The sequence below is a fragment of the Pteropus medius genome, unplaced genomic scaffold, assembly GCF_902729225.1.
Source record: "Pteropus medius unplaced genomic scaffold, Ma_sr-lr_union100, whole genome shotgun sequence".
NCBI lineage: Eukaryota > Metazoa > Chordata > Mammalia > Chiroptera > Pteropodidae > Pteropus > Pteropus medius.
Window position 1 is genome coordinate 3,356,486 of NW_024354503.1, and position 22,146 is coordinate 3,378,631.

The 22,146-nt window shown below is 50.1% G+C and overlaps 2 protein-coding genes and 2 long non-coding RNA genes across 4 annotated transcripts in view; 1 reads left to right on the top strand and 3 right to left on the bottom strand.

Annotated features, from left to right (window-relative positions):
• The window catches only part of MYOM3 (myomesin 3), a 47,367-nt gene extending 47,319 nt beyond the window's left edge, over window positions 1–48 (bottom strand). Inside the window, exon 1 of the mRNA XM_039854823.1 lies at window positions 24–48. Coding sequence (XP_039710757.1) covers window positions 24–48 — 25 coding nt within the window. The remainder of the gene's footprint in view (window positions 1–23) is intronic.
• Window positions 49–77: 29 nt separating this feature from the next.
• LOC120596042 (uncharacterized) lies at window positions 78–3,325 on the bottom strand. The gene is made up of 4 exons (XR_005651071.1): window positions 3,289–3,325; window positions 2,737–2,911; window positions 981–1,127; window positions 78–193 (listed from the first exon to the last, which is right to left on the bottom strand). It is a non-coding gene; the product is annotated as an uncharacterized LOC120596042 (long non-coding RNA).
• A 52-nt stretch (window positions 3,326–3,377) lies between these two features.
• Window positions 3,378–11,374, top strand: LOC120596041 (uncharacterized). The gene is made up of 3 exons (XR_005651070.1): window positions 3,378–3,820; window positions 4,343–4,464; window positions 11,178–11,374. It is a non-coding gene; the product is annotated as an uncharacterized LOC120596041 (long non-coding RNA).
• On the bottom strand, window positions 4,407–19,078 carry IL22RA1 (interleukin 22 receptor subunit alpha 1). The gene is made up of 7 exons (XM_039854263.1): window positions 18,908–19,078; window positions 15,090–15,222; window positions 14,016–14,194; window positions 12,163–12,338; window positions 11,042–11,180; window positions 7,255–7,376; window positions 4,407–6,200 (listed from the first exon to the last, which is right to left on the bottom strand). The coding sequence occupies exons 1-7, from the start codon at window positions 18,948–18,950 to the stop codon at window positions 5,247–5,249; spliced, it is 1,746 nt and encodes a 581-aa protein (XP_039710197.1). The 5' UTR covers window positions 18,951–19,078; the 3' UTR covers window positions 4,407–5,246.
• Window positions 19,079–22,146: the final 3,068 nt, after the last annotated feature.

Here is a 22,146-nt window from a genome sequence, read left to right on the forward strand (position 1 = left end):
CCCGTGGAAAATGAGGGTCCCACTTCCTGGAGGTGTCCCTCCCCCCATCTTTGGAGGCGACTCACAGAAGCAGCTGTGCCCACTTAGGCGTCTCTGGGGAGAAGATCCGGAGAGTGAGAAGATCCTTGGTGTCTTCTTGCCGTGGGCTCAGCGGGGACAGGGAGAAGAATGTGATCTTGGAGCCTGCACGGGCCTTAAATATAGCAGTGCTGAGATAGTGTGATGACAATGGGTGAGGACTGTGTGTGTGTGTGGGGGGGCAGTTCCCTTGGAGGGAGGGACTGTTCCCTTGGTCCAGCATTGCTGAGGAGGCAGCAACAGGTGGAGCCGCCCCCCCTCCCCGCCCAGGCCTCCCTCGGACTGCTCCTCCCCTCGGCTGGGTCCCTTCTGCCCAACTCTAGCCTCTCATGAAAGTGGAAAGATGGCCACAGCTCAGCCTGGGTTGCATGGAAGGCAGATAAGGTGGTTTCCCCAGATGCTGGGAGTTCTGATCTGAATTCTCCCCCCACTGACTGGTGCCTGGGAAAAGACACCCAGCTTCTCTTATCTGATTCCCCTTCTAAAAAATGGAGATAGTGAGACTGGGCACCCAGACTTCATGAAGGCATGTGACCTAAAAATGAGTCTGGCTAAAATGGAAGTATGTGGCTTTTCTCTCTCTACTACCCCCAGCAGCTACTGAGCCAGCCCTGCCTGGCCACGGTCATGTGTGTATGGGGGTGTAGCACAGGCAGGAGGGGAGTGGGGAAGCCACCTCTTCTTCGCCGTCCAAATTTCTCAGATTTAGAGGGACACTGCAGGACCCTTCTTCCCAACCTTTGCTACACTCTCTCCCCTATCTGAATTCTTTCTCCCTCACATTGTTCACACCTGCCCTTTGCCAGGCCTGGTGGGCACTGAGGATGCAGAAATGAAGAGATGAGAAGGGATCTAGATGGGGAGACAGGCAGTCACAACAGGGGATGATCAGGAAGGTATACCTGAGCCGGGCCTTGCGGGGTGAGCAGGTTTGGGGAAGGCCGTGCCAGCTCCAGTGCAGAGAACACAGCTTCCCTCCCTGACCTCCTCCTGGGGCCTGAGGGGCCAGCAACACTGTACCTGTCACTTTTCCTAGTCCCTTGGGACTACTTACTGGACAGAGAGAGAGAACAGACAAATGAACTCTTCAGCCAAAATCCGAGTCTCCTGCCTTTTTTGAAAACCCCTTTCTAAGCGTTCTCCCTTACTCCCTGGCTGCAATTTAAGCGCATATTTTGGGAGAGAACACTGGGCAGCTATCTCTCATCCTGTACTGAGCCAACCTAAGGCCTTATAAATGAAACCCACATTTATACATTCACTGTGCGGGGCGAGTGTGTACATACAGCAGAGAGGGGCGTGGGCTTCCAATCCAGCAGGAGGCAGACATTTAGACTGGTCCTGTGACCCCCTTTCCCCAGACGCAGCCTGTTGGAGGAGCCACCACTTACAGCTGTATGACCTTGGGCAAGTCACTTAAACGTCCCGGTTTTATTATCTGTACAGTGGGGCCAATGATGCCTGCCTTGCAGTCTGATTGAAAAGATTCAACTAGGAAATGCGAAGCCCGCAGCGCGGTGCCTGGCACCCCATGGACATTTGCCAGATGAGAGCCCCACCCATAACCTGACGCATAGCTCATACTCCAAATGTCTCCATCTCTCTCCCTTTCCTTCTCTTCTTGTCCCTTTAATTCCCTTTCCTGAACTTATTATGAACATTTAGGGAAGTCCTTTGAACCCCATTTCACCTACCAACCACCCTGAACCTCCACGCCATTTCTTTCAGACAGCAACCAAACTGTCTTTGGCTGATGGCTCGCCCTGGTGGCCAAGCGGAGGACTGTCTGGCTCAATGCTTTCTCCCCACTACCTCCTTTCTCTCCTACTTCAGGCTCCCTTCCCTCCCTCTGTCACTCCAGCACTATAGTTAATTCCAGTTACTGTTCTTCTCACACTTACAAGTCAAAATGTATCTTCCTTAGGCCCCTTCCTCCTTAGACTGGGAAGGGAAAATGGGCTCAAACAACCTGGGGGCTGAGCAGGCGGCCAGGGTGTCAGAGCTGCATCCCGCCAGCATCAGCGACCAGCAGGTAAGGCAGGAGGCCTATCCGTATCTCTCTGTTTATTCCTGCTTCAGTTTGTTGTTTTTGTCTGTCCCATTTTCTGGAAGGCAGAGTATGGATAGCAACAGGGGACAAGCCATAGCCTCTTTGTCCAGGCTGATACTCAGACCTGGGAGGGGCGCAGAGTGTTCCGGCCCCCTGGTACCCTGGAATAGCTCCAGTCCCGTCAGCTCCTATTCTCCAGGTGGAAACTCAGGCACTCCCTCTATATTCCTAGGGGCTGGGGCTTGAGAGGCCGGGGGTCTGCAGGCATCTCAGGTTGAAGTATGACCCAAGTAGCCTTGCAGCTCCCCTACTCTCATCCGGGGTATGGCTTAATGGGGGTGACTCTAGGGAAATGATTTGAGGCCACGGATAAGGAAACTGTTGTTGTAAGGACGCTGTTCACTCAATTTGCCTGAAATGAATCACCAAAGGTACTTACTAAAAATCCACATTTCCCAGGGCTGGGATCAGGGGAGGCTGGGGAAGTTGTATTTTAAGTAAGCTCCCCAGGGGATTCTTGTGATGAGGCAAGTTTAGGAAACCGACTTGTGCAAGCCATCTCCCTGAGCCACATTTCCTCCTTTGCAAATATCAGTGAGACAGCCTACCCAGAAGGTTAGCCAGAGGGTGAGTGATAACATGGAAGCTGCCTGACCACGTGGTGCAGTTTCTCCTTCTCTCCGAGGATGGCTGCTGTTCCTTCACTCCCGGCTTGGCTTTGCCAGGTGACACCTTGGAGACTCAGTTTTCTCTCAGCTGGATGGAATCGGACTGAGGAGATTCCTGGTAATGGAATCAGGGCCTGGGTCACTCAGGAATGCCAAGGTCCCAGCCCAGCTCCCCTGGCCGGGACACTGTGCCCTCTAGCGGGTTCCAGCTGTAACTGCAGGCCTGGGCTGCTTGAGACACCAGAGAACTGAGGGGTCCTCGGCCTGCTGCCTGCCGCCTGCCGCTTCGTGGGACAGGGCCAGCCTGAAGAGGGTCACAGGACTCAGAGCCACTCATTTCTCTCCTCAGGCATTCAGACTCCAAGAGTCATGGAGTAGCTGGGACATCTGTCACTATAAGGATCTTAGAGAGCTTTGTGAGTCACAAGAGATGTTTAGGGTTTGTAATGATAATAATAAGAAGACCTCTCTGTATCACTCTATTCCACTTACCTGGTGAGAGCAGCCCAGTTGTTAAGCTTTGGCCAAGTGACAGGGAGCGGACTTGTTTGCAATGGGGAATCGGGGAGGGGAGCATTCGTGTCATTTTAGTGGCTGCCAAGAGGAGCATGGGCCTGGAGTGCTTGTGCGGGGCGGCCCACCTCTCTGTTATAGAGATATTGGGTCTAAACCAGCAGCCCTGAAGAGATGTTAAATATTAATTACACACAGATAAGAGCACCACCTGGTACTGTGTCACAGGGAGGGGAGGAGGAGACCTATCTGGGTTCAGAGGAAGGAGGACACTATACACTAAAGGGTCACATTGAGGCAACTGGACTTTGGTCCTGTTTCTCAGAAATGCTCAGACAGGGCTTTGGGACAGGAGGGTGACTGGGGTGCTTGCCCTTCAAGGTCCCCACAGGGGACCTCCCCTCCTTATGTCTCATCCTCCAGAATCCAAACCGGTGCGGAAAGTTTCTTCTCTTGATGAGGACAAAAAATTGAGCTCCGACTGTGTCATGGCCTCCCTGGGGGCCCGTGGGTGAGTCCTTCTCCTCTCTGGGCCTCGGTTTCCTCATTGTAGGGGTCATCGGAGATGTGAATGATACCAAGGATGGGCCAGCACTCTGACACACAGAGGGCCCTTTCCTCAGGTGGGAGCGGGCAGGCCTTGGGGCTCCATGCGAAGAAGGTCCTCTGAAAATGCCACCGCCGCCCCCAAAACAGCTTCCACCTGTAACCTCAGGGAAAAGGGGCCACATCCTTTTCCTTGCTCCCTCCACCAGACAGTGCAGCTCCTCTGGCTCGGCCTGGAGCAATTCTGTGGAAATCAAGATAACCTGAACCCATGAGAAGATGCCCTGTCTGAAGCCAGCCTGAACTGGGACAGTGGGTCACCCTCCCTGTGCTGTCCTATTAAAACAAAAAAAAATCACAACAGGAAAGAGCTACCATTTATTGGGCACCGCTCACGTGCCAGGCGCTATGAAACGCTTTACAGACATGATGTCATTTCATCCTCACCACCAGTCTGAGAGGTAGGTGTTCTGACCTCCCTTTGCAGATGAGAAAACTGAGGTTTTGAGCAGTGTTTCATTTGCTTGAAATCATACGGCTGGTTGGTGGCGAGGCTGGAATGTGAACCCAGATGGGCTAATCACAAGGCTGGGTTTCCAAAGTTATGAAGTATGTACTGTGTGTTGGTTGTGTCTCCTTCGGGGGCCCCATGGCCCCATGTTCCTTTCAAACCCTTCTAAGATCTGAAACTCCTGCCCACAGTAAAGGTGTGTGTGTGTGTCTCCCTTCCTGGTAGACCTGCACTTCACTTAGGGTACAGCCTTCAGCAGAGGAATGAAGTCGAAATGGTGCAACTTCAGGCAGTAGTGCTGGCTGGGAATGAGCCCCAGGCCGCACCCCTCCCTGGAGTCTTGCCATCGTGCTGCCTCTGGCCTTGGCAGAAGTGCAGGCTGTTCTGGTTCTGCCCAGCCTGCTATGAGGCATCCTTCTCCAGGTTTCTTTTCTCACTTGGGGAACCACAGGGGGAGGCGGAGACCTCACTCTCAGTTCAGTGATTAGGAAACTAGCCAAGAGTGGGCTGAGGAGAGGTAGGCTCCTGGAGACCTTCGTGTCTGGTGTATTAGGAGCGAGTCTCCGCGCATTAACTCGCTGGACTCTGACTGGCCCGTCCTACCCTGCAGAACTCTGTGTGCACACACTCGTCTGCACATGCACATCTGCACGTGATGCACACACGTGACTCCCCTGGCTGGAGTTCTCATGCGGCCTTTTTGCTCCAACAGGAGCTCAGCCACGGCAGGGGCCCAGCATCCTCCTTCCTCTGCTTCTCTCCAAGGCACCCACCAGAGGCTGGGCTGTGTGCGCAGCATGGTTGGGTTGGGAGTCATAGCCGAGGATGTGAGGTCGGGGTGGGGACAGGGAGGAAGCCCAAGGCCAGCCCCTTTCTCTGCTCACGACTCCCACTGCACGGTCAGGGCCAGGCCTCTGAAGAGAGAGTCCAGTTCTGTGGGCTGCTCCTGGTCTGAGGCTCGAGGGGACGGGCTCTCGACCTCAGTCTCAGACACTGGACCCTCGTCCTTGGGACACACGAGAGACTCCAGCAGACCCCAGGGACTTGAAATCTGGTCTGTAGGGGAACATGGGAGGGGAGGAGTGTGTAGAGGGAGGGACACTGGTTGGCCCTCAATCTGGACAGAGGAGAGGAGAGGCAACTGGCCTTTTAGGTATCTTGGTGTTCCTGGCTCCCCTGTGGGTGGTACATTAGTGTCAGGTCCTCTCTCTGTTTCAACCACCAGATGCTGGTGGAAATATTTTGCTTCTTGGAGCTCCTCCATAGCCAAGGAGGCCACTCCCTGAAGAGAAAGGTCACATGCGATGCAGCTTCCAGCTGGTGCTTCTTCCTGGAGCTGATCTTTAAGCCTGTGGTGTTTGGGACTAGAGCGTGTCACAGGTGGGGAGTCTTTGCCAGAGCCTTCCATGCATATCCCATAGGAAAGAGGCCAGCTGTCCAGAGAGGCTTGAGGGTTGTAGGAAGGAGGCTGGACCTTGCAGGAGGCCTGTGGAGTGTAGGATGGGGGTTTAGCTTCGGGGGTGACTTGAGGTGTGTAGGATGGGGGCGTGACCTCAGGGGTAGCCTGAGGAGCATAGGATATTGGAGAGAGTGTCTGGTGAGATGGCATTCCAGGGAGCTGGAGGATGGAGATGTCTGGCTGCCCGATGTAGGTGATCTCAGACAGGCTGTGTCGCGATGGGGCTCCTCGGGGTTCCCTGGGCCCAGAGACCATGACCTGGGAGTACTGGACAGGCTGTGCCAGGCTGCTGGGGCTGCTGAGGTCTAAGGCGGGGATCAGGATGTGCTCCTGGATGAACTGCAGAGGCTGGAAGGTCAGTACATGCTGGATGTTCTGTGCAGGGACAACAATGGCCAACTGTTAGGGACCCGTTCTCAGTTCCCCGAGGGTGCCGTGGGTGGGTGAGGTCCTCCAGGCGGAGGCAGAAAGGATGGGCTAAGCCATCAGGGGCTTTATCAAGATGCATATGCCACACAGTCTCTTTGCCTCTCAGAGATTCCTCTGAACGCTGGGGCTTTCATGAAAGAGCAGGCTGCCAACTTGGAGTTGAAGGCCGCTCCTAACACATGGGTTATCTCAGGGAGAGAGATTTCGGCTTGGTTTCTCTAGGAGAACCAGATTTGGGGTCACCTTGGGGTCTGCTCTGGAGGTGGTGGCCCACAATGCTCCTCACTCATGGGTCCCTAAGAGCCTGCTAGAGAGGGCAAGGGGAGAAAGGATGGGGGGAAGGGGACGCTGGGAGAGTTTTACAGGAAATGGCTCAACTGGGCTATGACATTGAGCTAAATGTCATATGGGCGAGCCCGTCAGATGGGCGAGAGCCACTTAGGAACTTTAGCAGACACAGTGCTGGTGGCCAAATTGGGGCTGCGATGTGACTCGTGGGGTTAACATAGGGCTTTACATTTAAAAACTTAGTTGCCGACAGTTGAACATTGGGAGATGTCACATTATAAACTGAAATTCCGACTTCTCTTAAAAAAAATGTGAAGATCTGGCACACTGGGCCTGCATTGCCAGAGGACAGTACCTGGCTGACCTTTAGACAGAGCGTGAGCTCCGGGGTCCCCACAGTGCCTGCCCCTCTTGGGCCCCTGGAGCGGCCTGCTTTCTTGGATTCTGTGTTACCTGTCTGGATGTGGAAGCTTTCAAGCCTCGCGAGTGTTCTACTCTAAGCCCACTCTTCCTGATCACCTGCCTGCGCCTCTTCCATAATCCCTGATGGGTCATGTCTTTGTTGGCTTTAGGTTGGTGGGGAGAAATGAGGCCCTAATTTTCTGCATTGTATGTTGATCTCTGCATTTCAGGGAGAGCCTTGGACCTGTATCCTCTGCTGCTTTGGGGCCCTCCCCAGACCTCCCCCTCCTGACCACGTGTGGCTGCTTACCAGGGAGTTGGGAGGCGGAGGTGGCTTGGTGACATATCTGTAGCACAGGTAGCAGAGCCCTGCTACTAGGAAGCCCATGGAGAACAGGAAGGCGCCCGAGAAGGAGTAGGTCCACGTCCGGTCTGTATGAGCAAAGAGGCCAGAGCAAGTTGGGTGAGGCTGGCCTCTGGGCTGGGCCCATTCCGTTTGGATGCTGTAAACTCAGGGCTTTTCCTCCCCTGCCCTCTCAGGGCGAGGCTTGGGGACACTCTCCTACCCTGAATATTTGCAGGGCTGGGGCAAGAGCACAGAAAGAGGGCCACCCACCCCATTTCTACATGTTCAGCATTTGTAAATTATGTTGTCACGCTGTTAAGTAAAATGGGTTCTATGCTCCTGCCTTGACAAATGTCCTTTCCATAGCAACCTGGAGGGCCAGATTTGAATTTTGAATTCTTGGACTCTTTGGGGGGACTATGATGAAATGTGGAGGTGCTGGGGAGACTGCCATAGGCCTCTAGCCCAACCAGCTTTACCCCCTGCTGCCAGGGGCCTCACACACATGAATATGGATGCCCTAGCCCACATGGCCAAGCTCATCCATGCCCCCTCAACAAATAGCTACCTATTGGCCACCCTTTAGGCCAAAGGTCTGCACATCAAGAGTGTCTCTCCTCGGTGGGAAGGACACAAGGAAGAGATCTGCCTCAACCGGACACAGGCTCAGGGCATCTCTACAGGGAATTTTGGGGTCATAGGTACTCAGAATGTGGTCTAGAAGGGAGGTCACAGGCTCCAGGGGGACTTGTCCACTTGGACCAAAGGACTCTTCATCCTGTGGGGAGGGCCATGGCAAGAGTAGGGCCAGAGTGGGGCCTTCTAAACTGGGTCCCTCCTGCCTGGGTCTGAGGACAGCCCTGACACCCTGGCAGGGGGCATGAAGTGACAACAATGGAGTTCTGTCCTCCCCACTTCCCTATCGGGGTAAAAGGCTGGGTGTCAAGGAAGAGCTCGCTCAGTAGGGGAGCTGGGCGGGGGCAACACCCTTCCTAAAAGAGAAAGAGAGGGACTATTGAGGGCTTAGTACCAAGCCTTCTCCCTACGGTGCTGCATCTTTGGGATGGGCACAGCCAGTTCTTGGCACAACACATTTCCTGTCACCAGCCCATGTGAGACCTGTGAAGGGTTTGGTAAGGAAGAGGTAGTTGGAATTTTTTTTGATTAAAATTGGTACTCTCTTATTCCTGGGTCTCGTGTGGCTTCAGCTTGGGGAGCTGATCCTCAGCTGCCAATGACCTTGGCAATCGCTGTGAAGGCTGCGAATCGCTGGAGCCTCTGCTTCTAGCCCACTCCTCTCTCTTCCCCAAGGCCTGTTACTCAAGCCTCTCTTGGTCAACTTCTCACTTCAACGATACCTTGTCCCCTGTCACATGACACTCTTGGCACTGCTCTAGGGAGAAGACACCACCTGAATGTCTCTACGTGACATGCCTAATGGAAAACCACTGCTCCTTGTACCAGGATAGGATAGGAACGTGGAACATTCCCATATGCCATTTCACCGGAGGGGAGGCAGGAAGAAACACTAGAAATAACACTGGAGTGTGGGGCGTTAGAGATCGGGCTCAGCCATGCTATGCTGAGCTCCTTCTCTCTGCTGCACGACCCTCTCACTTATTAATACCAGTCACCGGTGATTATTCTTACAACTGGGTGGCGGTGCTCTACCTGTGTTAGAGCAGAGTGCCAGGGATGCTCCCTTCTTATAGATAATAAAGCTGGTTCTCAGAAAGGTTAAGTGCCTTGACCAAGGTCACACAGCTATTCAGCGGAGAAGCCAGGACTGACACATATCACTCGAAAGCTGATCCTCATAGCCACTACACAAAGATGCCTCCATTGCTTTACCTGTTAAAGGTGGGTATGGGGTAAGATGACCCCTAGAGCCCTTCCCAGCATTAAGATACTGGGATGTTACTCTGTGACCTTCCCAGATAGACTGAGAGGGAGATAAAATGGAGATTCTGACAGACCCCAGAATATGGAGTCAAGCACAGGATATATCACTCTACAATAAAAGTAAGAGGATTAAATGTGCAGTAGAGGGGATTAGCTGTATGCAAAGCAGTGGTTAGAGCTTAGGCTTCAGGATCAGATGAACCGAACTAGGGTCACTTACCAGCTGTGTGGTCACCGGCAATTTGCTTAACCTCTATGAGCCAGAGTTACTCCTCTGTAAAATGGGGATGATGCTACCTAACTTGCAGGACTGTCACAAAGATTAAGTGGGATGATATGGGTAAAGCATTTAACACAGTGCTCGGCAATAGAGTGAGTACTTAAAAAATAGTAGGAATTGTTATTAATATACTTTCTTTTTGAGGATAGGGTGCCTTCTATATGTCAGCAGGAAAGAGCCAACAAAAAGTGTGATTTATATAAAAGCAGCTCCGGTCTTAGAATACCATGGCATTATATCATGAGCTAGATCATGTAGGGACAAGCCAGCGAAGGATAAGGGTGGGTGGTCTGCATGTTGTCAAGAAGCAGGGCCAGGCAGGGCTGGGCCACGGGTGAGGTTTGTCTAGTTCGGTCCAGGGGAGCGGGTCACGAATCGTCTCTATGCTCCCAGCTTAGTGCCTGTAACATTGGTTCCCTTATTCTAGTTCTCCTCTTGCCAAATTCCATTCTGGTCTCCCAGTGGAGCGGCCCTGTCTCTAGGAAGGCCATGCCCCGTGTAAGTGGCCAGTGCTGGCTGTTCCGCCAGGCATATCGTCCCCCGAAAATAAATGCACTGGGACTCTGGTGAAGAACTCAGTCTCCTGCGGACTTTGGGGCCGCTGATGAGTTGGGTTTCTGAACAAAACTGAGGACCAGAACCTACCTGATGATGGTTCTACCAACCTGCAGTTATATCCTAGGGCTCAGCTTTGCAGCCACCTCACCTCTGGTCATTAGAACAGAAATCACCTACTGACATCATTAATCTAAACAAGATGACCAAGGTGGAGACTGGTTTTCCAAACCCATCCAACCCACTGCTATTACTTTCATCCTCCAAACTTGCCACTCTGAGCATTACAACATTTATGTCGATGAAAATAAACACTAATAAAAATGTCACAATGCTTATGATGAGAGTTGAGTGTCGATGTGCCAGAGGAAGGGAGCACGGGACACCACCCCACTGAGCCGATGGCTTAAAACTATTTCTACAGTAGCACAATGGTGAGAACGTGGTCTCTAGAGTTAGGCCTAGTTCTATGGCTCACCCCTGGTGTGACCTCGGGTAAGTTACTTAAACACTCTGAACCTGTTTCCTCACTTGTAAAATGAAGATGATAATAGAACCTGCCTCATAGATTGCTCATGAGGATTGAGCTTAATAGTGCCTGGTCCCTGATTAGCGTTGCAGAAATGCTAGACGACATCACTGTTATTATTATTTGACTTTGGAAGATATTGAGGGACCTTTTTATCTTCTCTGCTCTCCCATTGCGAATTATTTCCCTGTATATCTCACCTAGGTTAATATTGACGTGAAATTGATTTAGCAGGGTACATACTAAGCTTGCCGGAGAGAGGAAATCCGGATGTAGGCTGGAGGCTGAAGATCAAACATATGCTGTAATAGCCCATCAGCTAACGCATTTATGGGTAAACAAAGATTGACTTTAATAATACAGTAATAACCCTTCCGTAGTTTTTCAGAGCACTGCCAAGCCTCACCTTGGTTATAAGGAGGAAAGCACACAGTCAAGACTTGAATTCAAGAGTGCCCCCACCCTCTGGCTTCAGCCAAACTTACCTGGCAGTGTCCTCACTCGGCACATGTAGGGGGCACTCTCTTTGGACCAGGTGGGAACAAAAATTATGATGGTTCCAAGGAACTCGGTGTCAGGGGTCAGGCCAATAAACTCGTATTCTCTCTGCTTCCCTCCAAGGTGCTGAATTTGACAGAGAACCCACAGAGACTCCTCTTACACACCAGTCTCCATACGGAGTCCAAGCAAGGCTGCTCACACCTCTGCCCGGGTTACTGCATTTAATTAAATGGTTCCGCCAGCTCCCCAAACCGGAAACTGGCGGGTCAGTCTGCTGTGCTCTACTCCCATTCCCCTGCCTTCTGCTTTATCCCCAAATCTAGGCAGTCACCAAACTCCATTTACTTTTACTTAGAACGATGTCGGCCACACAATAAGCACTCAATAAATACTAGCTGCTGTTAACACCACTGCCACCATTTAACACCATCAAATCCGCCACCACCGTGACTACCATCACCGTCACCACCATCACCACCAGGATTACCACGGCCACCACCACTACCATCACCACCACCATTACCACCCATTTATCAGGAGGCTATAGCAGTCATGAACGTGTATGTGCCTCATAATAGAGTTTCAAATATGCACAGAATTAAAGGGGAAAAATGGACAAATCCACAGTCACAGCTGGAGATTGTAACACTATCAGCAACTAAAAGAACAATAGACTTCCACCAAATCAGAAAAGACATAAAAGATCTAACTATTACCCTTAGCCACCTTTATCTAATTGATAAACTCCACCAAACAACTTCAAGATACATGTTCTTTTCAAGTGCACATGTAACATTCAGCAAGATAGGCCATATACTGAGCCATAGAACAAATCTCCATTAATATATAATGACTGAAATCATACAAGAGTATTTCCCTGATCTCAAACTGAATTAAATTATAAATTAATAACAAAATATTCAGTAAACCCCCAAATATTTGCCAAAAAGTAATTGTGATAAGGACTCTCCTTGCTTGATATTCTTAAATTACTCTCCTTGACTATTGAAATAATGATTCCTTCATCCTCCATTCTAGACCTCTACAGCATATCCTCAGCCCGTCTTCTCGACTTTATCTTCCCATGATGGTTCCACCTATTTACCATTTGGTAGGTATGGTTGACGTAGAGGTCCAAGCGGTAGAATAGATCTTGGAAGATATCCTCCAGGGTCTGCTGGTGGCCATCCCCTGTGTAGAAGGGCGTGGAGGTGGGATGGACAATCATCTGGATGGATCTCACCTTGGGGATACAGGTCACATCAGGTGGTTTGATAGTAGCTGGAAAAAGGAAGAGAGAAAAAAGATAAGAAAAGATCGGAATCAGCCAGTAGTATCCGAGGCTGCCCTGGACCATAGGAAATGACTGTTTTCCTACTCCTCCCACCCCCCACCCCAGTTATACTTCTGAAAGCATCAGCTAAACAAACAGACAAGAAGAGAGAAGTTCTGCAATCAACCAGTGTTTGGGTTTAAGGCCAGCCAAGGAGTGACCAAGGGTGAGTAGGAAGAGCCCAGGGAGAAGGGTCTTGGTCCCCTAGGTTGATCATGCCCTTGGCCCGGCCCCCACACATCCCAGTCCACCCATCCCCACCCTGAGTCTGCCTGAAGCACCCATCCCCCTAGTCTATTGGCAATGATAGCTTTGGGGACTGATGACGGTTCAACGACCTATCTTAAATAATGTTTGGGGCAATGGCCAGAACTAATAGTTTAACCTTTCTCCAGAAGGAACTTTCTAAATAACCAAATGACCTTTACTGTTTTCCAGACCCCTTTGGGAACTGGATGAATGCTATAACTCTTTTCTCCTCCAAAATGTACTTATATAAAAGTCTTGCCCTCAGTTTCAGGGGTTCATGAACCCTACACCCCCTGAAGCGAATTTATAAAAACCCTCAAGAGTCCATTGACTTCCAATATTAAAAACATCTGAGCTAGAAGAATGTTCACTTTAGAATTGTTTATAAAATTGAAAAGCTGAGTTAAATGTCTTCAAAGGTGAATTAGGGAAGTAAATTAGAGTACCTCTATAGAATGGATCATCTTTAGCCATGAAATATCATGTTGCAGAAAAATATTTAATGGGCATGAGCAAATGTTCATGATACCATTATATGAAAAATAAACAATGAAATTACAAGAGCATATACAGTTTCTAGTAACTGTAGTTATATTTAAGTGTTCTAATTATTTTGGGCTACTTTTATTATTATTTTGGGTTTTTCTATATTTTCCAAAATTTCTACAATAAACATATTAATTGAACAAAACAAGAAAAAAATAAATTGTTTAATTTAATTTTTTATTTTCTTAAGAAACCACGTGGCTGTTAAGTCAGTTAGTGAACATCATCACCTGCTTAACTTGTGTGGGGAGTTTGGCAATGCATATCATTCATTCATTCATTCATTATGCATTGAGCATCTCCTATGTGCCAGGCACTATGCTAAGGGCTGGGAATACAGTGGATTCCACGCTCACACACGCCCTCACCGAGCTCTTGTGTCAGTGGGGGAGGCTGATGGTATACAAGAAGCAAACACAATAATTGCAGATTGGGATATGAGCTATGAAGACAATGAACAGTTTACCGTGACAGGATGTCAACAGGTGGTAACCTAGTGAAATCAGGTTGAAGGCTGGGAGTGAGGATGCTCACTTAGGAGGTGATGTTGAATCTGACACCAGACTAGGATTGGAAAAGATTAAAAAGGAGAGGTGGGGGGACAAGTGCAGAGGCCCTGGTTGTGGTCAAGAGAAGATGAAGGTGGTCCGATCTGGGTTGGTCGGGATGGAGATGAAGAAAGATGAACAACCACACTGGGGATGTTCTCCAGTAGGGATGCCTTCCCTAAAAGCCACAATCCCAACAGCTCCCCGCTCAGCCCCCTGAGGCAGAGTCCTTCTGGGCCAGTCTCCTCACCTCCCCATAATAAGAGGGGCTCGCCTACTCACTGTGTTGCAGTGAGCTGAACCGGTCGGTCATCTTGGTAGCTGACCGGCCTCCCGTGCTGATGGCGGTGACCCTAGCATAGTATTGTTCTGTGAGGTTGCTGGTCTCCATGGTCAGGTTGCAAGATTTCCGGGTGATCCGCTGGCAGCCTGTCTTCACCAGCCACTCGACCTCTCCGTACCTGTAGGCAAGGGAGGGGCCGGAGCACACCTTCAATGAGCAGGCCTGGCATCAGGCCTGTGGTTTATTAATAATGATAACAATATCGAATATTTACTTAGCACTTTCTGTGTCCCAGGCCTTTTATGTGGATGATCTGTTAGTCCTCACATTGATCCCGTGAGGTTCATATGTTATTCTCCCTCCTTTTCAAATAAGGAAGCTGAGGCTTAGGAGTAAAAATGCCTCTGGGGAGCCAGGATTTGAATCCAGCCAGTTCGAGTCCACATTCTGGGCTCATTGTCACCCTCGTCCTTTGAGGCAGGCACTGGTATCCCACTTTACAGATGAGAGAACTGAGGCTCAGAGAGAGGAAGTGACCTACCACAGGATAACGTGACAGGACCAGGAATGAAACCCAGGTTTGCAGACTCTTGAGCCCATGCCAGCCCTCCTCCCTGCGTGAGAATGGTAGCATGGGCCGGAGACAATGGGCACGACCATTTGTTGACCCAATCTCACCAATGAGAATAAAACAATTTGCTGCCAGGTACTAGTGCCACTGACTATCTTATTTAATACACCTAAGAACCCTGTGATGAAGATAACTATCGTTATCTTTACTTTATGGATGGGGAAACTGAGGCTTGGTGTGGTTACCCAATCGTCCAAGGTTATATAAGTGAGAGCTAGCATTTGAGCCTGGGCAGTTTGGTTCTAAAGCCCATACTTTTAACCATTATTTTATTCTCTCTCTGCAGAAGAAACATAAAGTAGCAGAGGTATATTGGGGGGCGGGGTTTGCTGTGTAACACCAGTCCCGGTGAGGGGCATGGGGACACATCGAAGGGGAGATTTTCTTGGAGAGATTGGTTTCAGAGCAGGTCAGAAGAGGTCGTATTGGGAGGGAAGCCTACGTCTTATACTCGACACTGTAGACTGTGTCTGGGGTGCTCTCCGGTCCGCTGTCCCAAGTCAGGATGTTTTCGAAGTTGCTGGACTGGAATTTCACGTGCTGAAGAAGATCCGAGGTGTCCTCAGCAATGTGAGCTGCAGGAAGTGGGACCAGGGTAAGCAGATGAGTTTGTGGGCTCCATACCCCAGCCTTCTAACAAACTTCCCAAAGAGGGGGAGCGAGGACTAGCACCCACTCGCCAGAGGCTGCGCTCACTGACCATCACTGTTCACCTTCACTTAGTTTCTTTTTCATTGAGCTATAATTCACATTCCATAAAATTCACTATTTTCAAGGGTACAAGTCAGTGGTTTCTTAGTATATTCACAAAGTTATGCAACCATTGCCACTATCTAATTCCAGAACGTTCCATCACTCCCAAAAGAAGCCCTGCATCCATCAGCAGTCACTTACTATTCTTTCTCTCTCCCAGCCTTAGGCCACCACTAATTTGCTTTTTCTCTATGGATTTGCCTATTTGGACTTTTCATACAAATAGAGTTACATAATATGTGGTTTTTGTGTTTGGCTTCTTTCACTTAGTGTAATGTCATCGAGGTTCATCCATATTGCAGCATGAATCGGCACTTATTTTTTATGGCTGAATAATATTCCATCATATGGATATACCACATTTTGTTTATCCATTCATCAGTTGATGGACATTTGTGTTGTTTCCACATCGTGGTTATTGTGAATAATGCTGCTGTAAACATTTGAGTACAAATTTTCAAGTAGACATACGTTTTCCGTTCTCTTGGGTGTATAGCTAGGAATGGAATAGCTGGGTCATGTGTTAGTTCTGTGTTTAAGTTTTCGAAGAACCACCAGCTGTTTTCCGAGGTGGCCGCACCATCTTGCATTCCCACCGGCAATGTTCGAGTGGTCCGGTAATTCCACATCCTTGCCAACACTTGTTTTTGTCTCTCATTCACTTCTTAACACCATTCAAAGTTGGTATCCTCACCCATGTTTCAGAGATAGTCAACTAAGATGTCTAAGAATTAACTTGTCCAGAGTCAAGTTATCAAGGATGGAGAAGATGTGAATTCCTGCCTCTCTGTTGGCTGAACTGACCCCTGCCCACCCACAATGTGCCTTGTTGGGAAGGCAAAGGCTCCATGTGTGGTCATATGGACTTCGCAGTGAGAAGGGATGCTGACTGAGGCCACATGTAGGCAGGGTGACCTTTCTGTTTAAGCAATCAGAACTTCAATTTCTTCGTCTCTAAAACAGGAATAATTCGACTTGCCTAAAAATGAACAACAATGACAGTAGCAGCAGCTGACCTTTGTGACATGCACATTAAACGCTGGGCACAGGGTTAAGCCTCTTACTTTATTAAATCCCCAAGATGACCTGATGAGGCAGTCATTTCTATTATCCCCATTTTATGGATGAGAAAAACCAAGGCTCAGAGAGGGCTTGACTTATAGGACTCTTCTCTCGGCCCTCCAAGATTGGTCTATGGAAAGGAAGAGGGTGCGGCAAAATGGTGGCAAGGGCTGGCAGCTGGCTCTGAGTGTGCTTGGAAGGGCTGGTGGGCCAGGCGGGAAATAAACAGGTGCAGATCCAGTTGAGTCGAGGCCTTAAGGCCTTGTGTGTGTATGTGTCTTTGATGTGTATGTATGTATGTACGTACCTGGATGTGCCCAAGGTATAAGGAAGCAGACGGTTATGTATTCCCCTACTCCAAGTCCACACACAGTACTTCTGTGAGAGAAGTCCATGAACTTGGGAACCTCCTATAGGGATGGGGAGGAATTTTAGGACAGCCCGACTGACTCTGCTGTGTATCCACTGGCTAAAGCTAAGGCCACACATTTCTCTAATCTGGGTTGGTCAGGCCTAGCAGTGGCAGAAATCTTTGTGTTCCAGAATTCCTGGAGACCTGGAATGGGGTTTAGGGGATGGGGTGGGGGGCGGGGCAGGGAGCGGGTCAGTCTTACTGCCTCTAGACAATGTAATAGCTGTGCCACTGAGCCCTAAGGTGTGGCCGACATCTTGTTCGGATTCTGGGCAGAATTGAGAGCTGTTATCGAGGAAAGGGTCCTGGATTCAGGGCTGGGTCTTGAGGAGAGGGAGGGAGTCCACTTGAGGTTAGAACTGAATAGTGGCTTCTGGCGAGATGCTAGGGTCAAAGGCGAAATTGAGACTGGGATTTGAGGGAAGGCCAGGGTCTGTCTGGAGGTAGGCTTAGGCTTCCCTAGTGGGGGGTTAGGGTCTGCAGTGGGAAGGTCGCTGATTGGAGTTAGTACCCTGGTGGGCTATGCGGATTGTGGGGAGGCTAGTGGCTGAGGCTGGAACATGCTCAGGAGGTGCTGGCCCAGACCGGGTGGAGGCTGGCACCACTTTTCAGGACGAACTGAAGTTGGCTTCCTGAAATGAGGTGGTGGATCTTGGCTGGCCTCCCTCTTTTAGGAGGTGTGAAGGGCTAACGAGTTCTCCCCTTTCTTCCCACCCCGCTCGTTTCTTTGCCTCCCCAGACCCAGCATCTATTCCTCAGTCTGCGTCATTTCTGCACTTCCTGGGTGAAAGTCTACGTTGTAAAACCCTGGGAAGACACGTGTTGTTGAGACTGATGGACTGGCAGACCTTATAGAAGAACGTTTTCACAATTCCATGGAAAAACAATTCCCAGTTGGGAAGCTGAGGGAAAACAAACAAAAACAATTCGACAGGCTCTGGAATCAGCCTAAGAAAGCTGGGGTGAGGGAACCTGGGTCCCTTAAGTGACATTAACAGTCTCTGAAGGACTATTTCCAGTGGGTCCTCCATCTTAAAGGGCCAGGAGCCTCCAAGACTCCCAAACGGAACGGACGAAGATCTAAAGGAACATGTCTTGGGGTCTCTTGGGGATGCACCATGTCTTCCTAGCTCATCACAGGTCCAGTGCGTTGGGCCCAGTGGGATGCCAGGGGGATGACAGACTGGAGGGGCCCAGCAGCACGTGGAAACACTGTAGATCCAGTCAGCACTGGCCAGGGTCATTGGCAAGGGGACTGGGAAGCCTTGGCCCTTCATGGGCCCATCCTGCACTTGAACTAGAAGGGGCCATCTTCCCCTCTGCAGTCAAGACTATGCTGTCACTTCCAGAGAAAGTTCCCTGAATTTCATTAAACTTCTCGGGGCAGACGCAATCTAGGATCTCACGTGTTTGTCTGAAAGTTCTCCATAACGATCATCAAAACATCCATCTAATTTGATTTGAAAACTATGTCTTTTAGTCCTGTTTTTTAGTCCTATTTTAAGATCTAATAATGCGGCAGACTTGGCCACTATAGGAGAAAATGCTTTTTCATGTCTAGCAAGAGGTGCCCAAAGAGGCCCCCACAAGGTGTGGTGGGAGGCCATGGCCAGACTCAAGCTTCAGCCACCTGTCCCTTCTCTGTGTCCCCTTGTTAGGCCAGTGCTAGACAGAAGCAGGGGATTGAATGGTATAACTTCTATCAGAACGATTTGAGGGGTCAAAGAATGTCCTCCCTCAAGCCAATTCTCCACTCACTGGGGTGGGGGATCCAGCACCCCAGTTCCGACAGTTGGCTGCATCCCTGAGTCTTGAGGGTCAGTTGAGTCTCTGGAAGAACTCAGGGTCTGAGGGCCCTTATTCTCCCCAGTAACCTGAGCCACATGCACCTCTCCGGGGACACTCAGCACCCAGCTCAGCCCTAGCAGAGAAGAAACTGAAACTGGCTGTCCTGGGCTGGGCGGAATGTAGGGCCATGATCCTGATCGCTGGCTCCTGCGGTGGGCGGGGACCACAGGGCAGTGGGTACTCACCGACCAGGGATCCCACAGCCAGGATGGTCAGTAGCGTCCTCATCGGGCCGGGCACAAAGCCCTCTTTTGGCCTCCACTCTGGGCCGAGCACTGAGGGAGGGCTGGGAAGATATGCCGCCTTGGCAGCTGACTCCACCTGGGCTGGGGCTCGGGGCGGGGAAAGCCGGGGAGGGTGGGACCTGAGCAATGAGGAGCGGGTACAAAGGTGCCTGGCTTGGGTGCTTCAGAATTCCAGGTCCTGGGTGTTCCCTTCTAGTTGCAGAAAACAGCGACAGTGACAGGCCAGCTTGTTTATCTGGTCTGGTGGCTGATTCATCCCCAGACTCTTCGAGCTGAGAGGCAGAAAAGGCAATAAGAATCCACGATGTACAGCCTTATTAGAGAGCAATTGGGCATTGTGTATCAAAAGCCTGCCCCAGTAATTCCATTCCTGGGGGTTTACCTGAGGAAAATAGCTGGACAAAGGAGCAGAACCTACATTCCAGAATGTTTCTTGTGGCAAAGGAAAAGCTAGGACTCCTCGGCTTTGCTCCAGCAGGAGGAGATAGATATAGGATGTCTGCTGCCCCTCCTGTGCCCCATAGCAAAGCAGGTCCCTCATGCTGGACGATGGGAAGGGACCAGCTTTCCTCCTAGAGAGGTCGCTGGGGTGAGAAGCCCAGGCTCGCTTACCTTGAGCCTTTGAGGTCAGGAACCTGCTAAAGGCTAGGAAAAAACAAAACAAAAACAAAAAATGGATCTCAAATTGAACTTCAGGGACTCTTTCTACTGTGCTAAAGACAGGGGCAGAATTCATGAATGGGCCTTTAGCTTGGGACAATGGCTATCAAGCTGCTCAACCAAGCTGTCATTCTGCTCAGACGAACTTCCTCTTCTTTGACGCCCATGCTGCACGATGCTTGTGACAACTCTAGCCCACCACAGTCTCACAAAACAAAACAAAACAAAACAATACAAAGCAAAACAAAGCAAAACTTCTAGAGCTCTGGTCTGCTGCGCATTTGGCATGGTCTAATATTACTCTTCAGTTTGAGACTGGAAAGGAGAGACTCGAGTCGGGCAAGGTAAGACGAGAGGACCCTGTTCAAATATCAGAGGGGCTGCTGCATGGAGAAAGGTCTAGTCCCGCTCTGTGAACTACCTCTAAACAGGACAACTTGGGGTGGGGGAAGCAAGGGGATATATTAAGGAGACAGACTTTTTCTTTTTCGATGTCAGTAAAATCTGCTTTAGTCAAGGCACTGAGGAAGGGCCTGGTGTTTCTCCCTCTTATTCAGATTTCTCATAACGGTAAAACAGTGCTAAAAGTTTGGGACTGTGGCTTCTGTTGGGATGTTCTGAATTCAGATATACTATGTGCAAATGAAGACCGTCTGTATTTAGTGAATTTAATTCATCCCTATTATCAAAGAACATATTGCTCCTGATGAAAAGTCCCACGACTGTTGATTCGTAAATTTCTAAATACGTACAGTCCAGCTCTGTGCTCCAGTGGCCCCCTGTCTCTCCCCCATCCTAGTATGTAGTGTATCATGTGATTTGCTTCCCCTTGTCGCCGACTATGGGGACAAAGCATGTAACTTGCTCCCCTTGACATCCCAGCGTCCACTGGAAGCTGGCACACAGCAGGTACATGGTATTATTTGCTGAATGAGTGAGTGAACCGGGATGAGCTGGCCAGGGCTTCAATACTGGCTGTGGAACATCCCTAAGCTATAGAAAAAGCAGGTTCTAAAATGACAAATACTCAGGAATGTGACCTGCTCTTGTCCCTTCTTTCAACACTCAGGGATTCCAGAACCTGTTCTGTAGAAGCAAGAACATTCAAAAGGCAGTGCGGCGTGCTTGGGGGCGGGGGCAGTGCTGGGCCATCTCAGGTTTGTGACGCAACAGTGAGAACCTGAAGGAGATCCTGGTCATTCACGGAGGGAAGAGCAAGGAACGAAACTCCGGACACTTGCCCCAGAGCCTCTTCTTAGAGAAAAGCCTGAGAATCCAACGCAGGTTAGAACCCCCAGACCCGGCCTGTGTCAGTCAGGGACATTGATTTAGATGTTCCAGATTGGGCATCTGGGTCTTGACCTTAGCCTGCACCTGACTCCAGGTGGCCTTGGGTAAGTCTTGTCCCCTCTTTGGGCCTCAGTTTCTCTGTCTGTCAAGGAGGCTTGGTTTAGAAGGACTCTAAAGGAACTTGGAACTTGAATGGCCTCTGCTTCTGTGTCACTGAGGGGTCGGAAACCTCCTCTGACATCTCAAAATTCCCTTTATGGCGAGTGTCAGTGACATAGCACAAATTCAGCTCAACAGTTACTGACTCTGCTTATAATTTCAGATCTCTCTCAGAGTAGAGTTCCTGAAGCTTATAACATACGTAGAAGACCACGCTTCTTCTTCATAAAGACATTAAGGATACCTGGCGTCTCATGCCAGGATTGGGGGAGCTGTTGCAGATGGCCTCTGGGAACCGGGAAGTGAACAGAATATGAGCTTTGGGCAGACAGTCCTGGGTTCGAATCCCAGCTCTGGCACTTGCCTGCAGTGTGCAGGCTGCTTAATTTCTCACCCTCATTTCTCTCATCCACAAAAAGGAAAAACAACAATCTCTACTCCTCGGGGTTGCTGGGAGGGTTAAACGAGCTGGTGTCTCCCGACAGCTTTCTGAGGTGGAGATGATGCCTCCCGCAGTGTCTCCTCTGTTACAACGTGAGGACAAAGGACCAAGTGAAGTCCCTTGAAAACTTTGCAAAAACGCAGACTCCTGGATTGTAGGCATGGGGCTGGTGGGAGGGGTCCATGAGGACAGTGATAAATGCGTTAGTGTCTGAGGCCAAATTCCAGGGATGTGGGAGTTCGGGCATCCTACAGGTTAGGTGTCGAGGCTGAATCAGGGTTACTTAGGGTAGAGGCATCCCACGAAGGGATCCGGAGCTCAGAGATGGGAGTAGGGGTGAGATTCTGAGCCCCTGTTGGAATCTGGCTTCCAAGACGGTCCATTTAGTGTCCGGAGAAGCCATGGCTTATGGCGGGGTGAGATGCGCTGTGCAAGAACCGATGGGACTCGCCCTGGAGGCGTCGACACCTGGAGGGGGCCTCCCACCTCACTTTCTCCTCCTAACCCACTTAGAGAGACAGCGAGGGGGTAAAAAGACTCTTGATGATTTATAAAGATCTGTCACATCTCTATATCCTGTATAACCACACGCTGAGGGGTGGGGCTGGAATGGGTCCTGGTGCCAACT

Bases quoted from the DNA above. Each gene is read 5' to 3' on its own strand.
- IL22RA1 (XM_039854263.1), bottom strand. From the start codon at position 18,950: ATGAGGACGCTACTGACCATCCTGGCTGTGGGATCCCTGGTCG. The intron at 15,223-18,907 runs GTGAGTACCCAC...CACTTCCTGCAG, and splicing joins GGCTGTGGGATCCCTGGTCG to CTCACATTGCTGAGGACACC. The intron at 12,339-14,015 runs GTGAGTAGGCGA...TCCTTTTTCCAG, and splicing joins GTTCAGCTCACTGCAACACA to CTACTATCAAACCACCTGAT.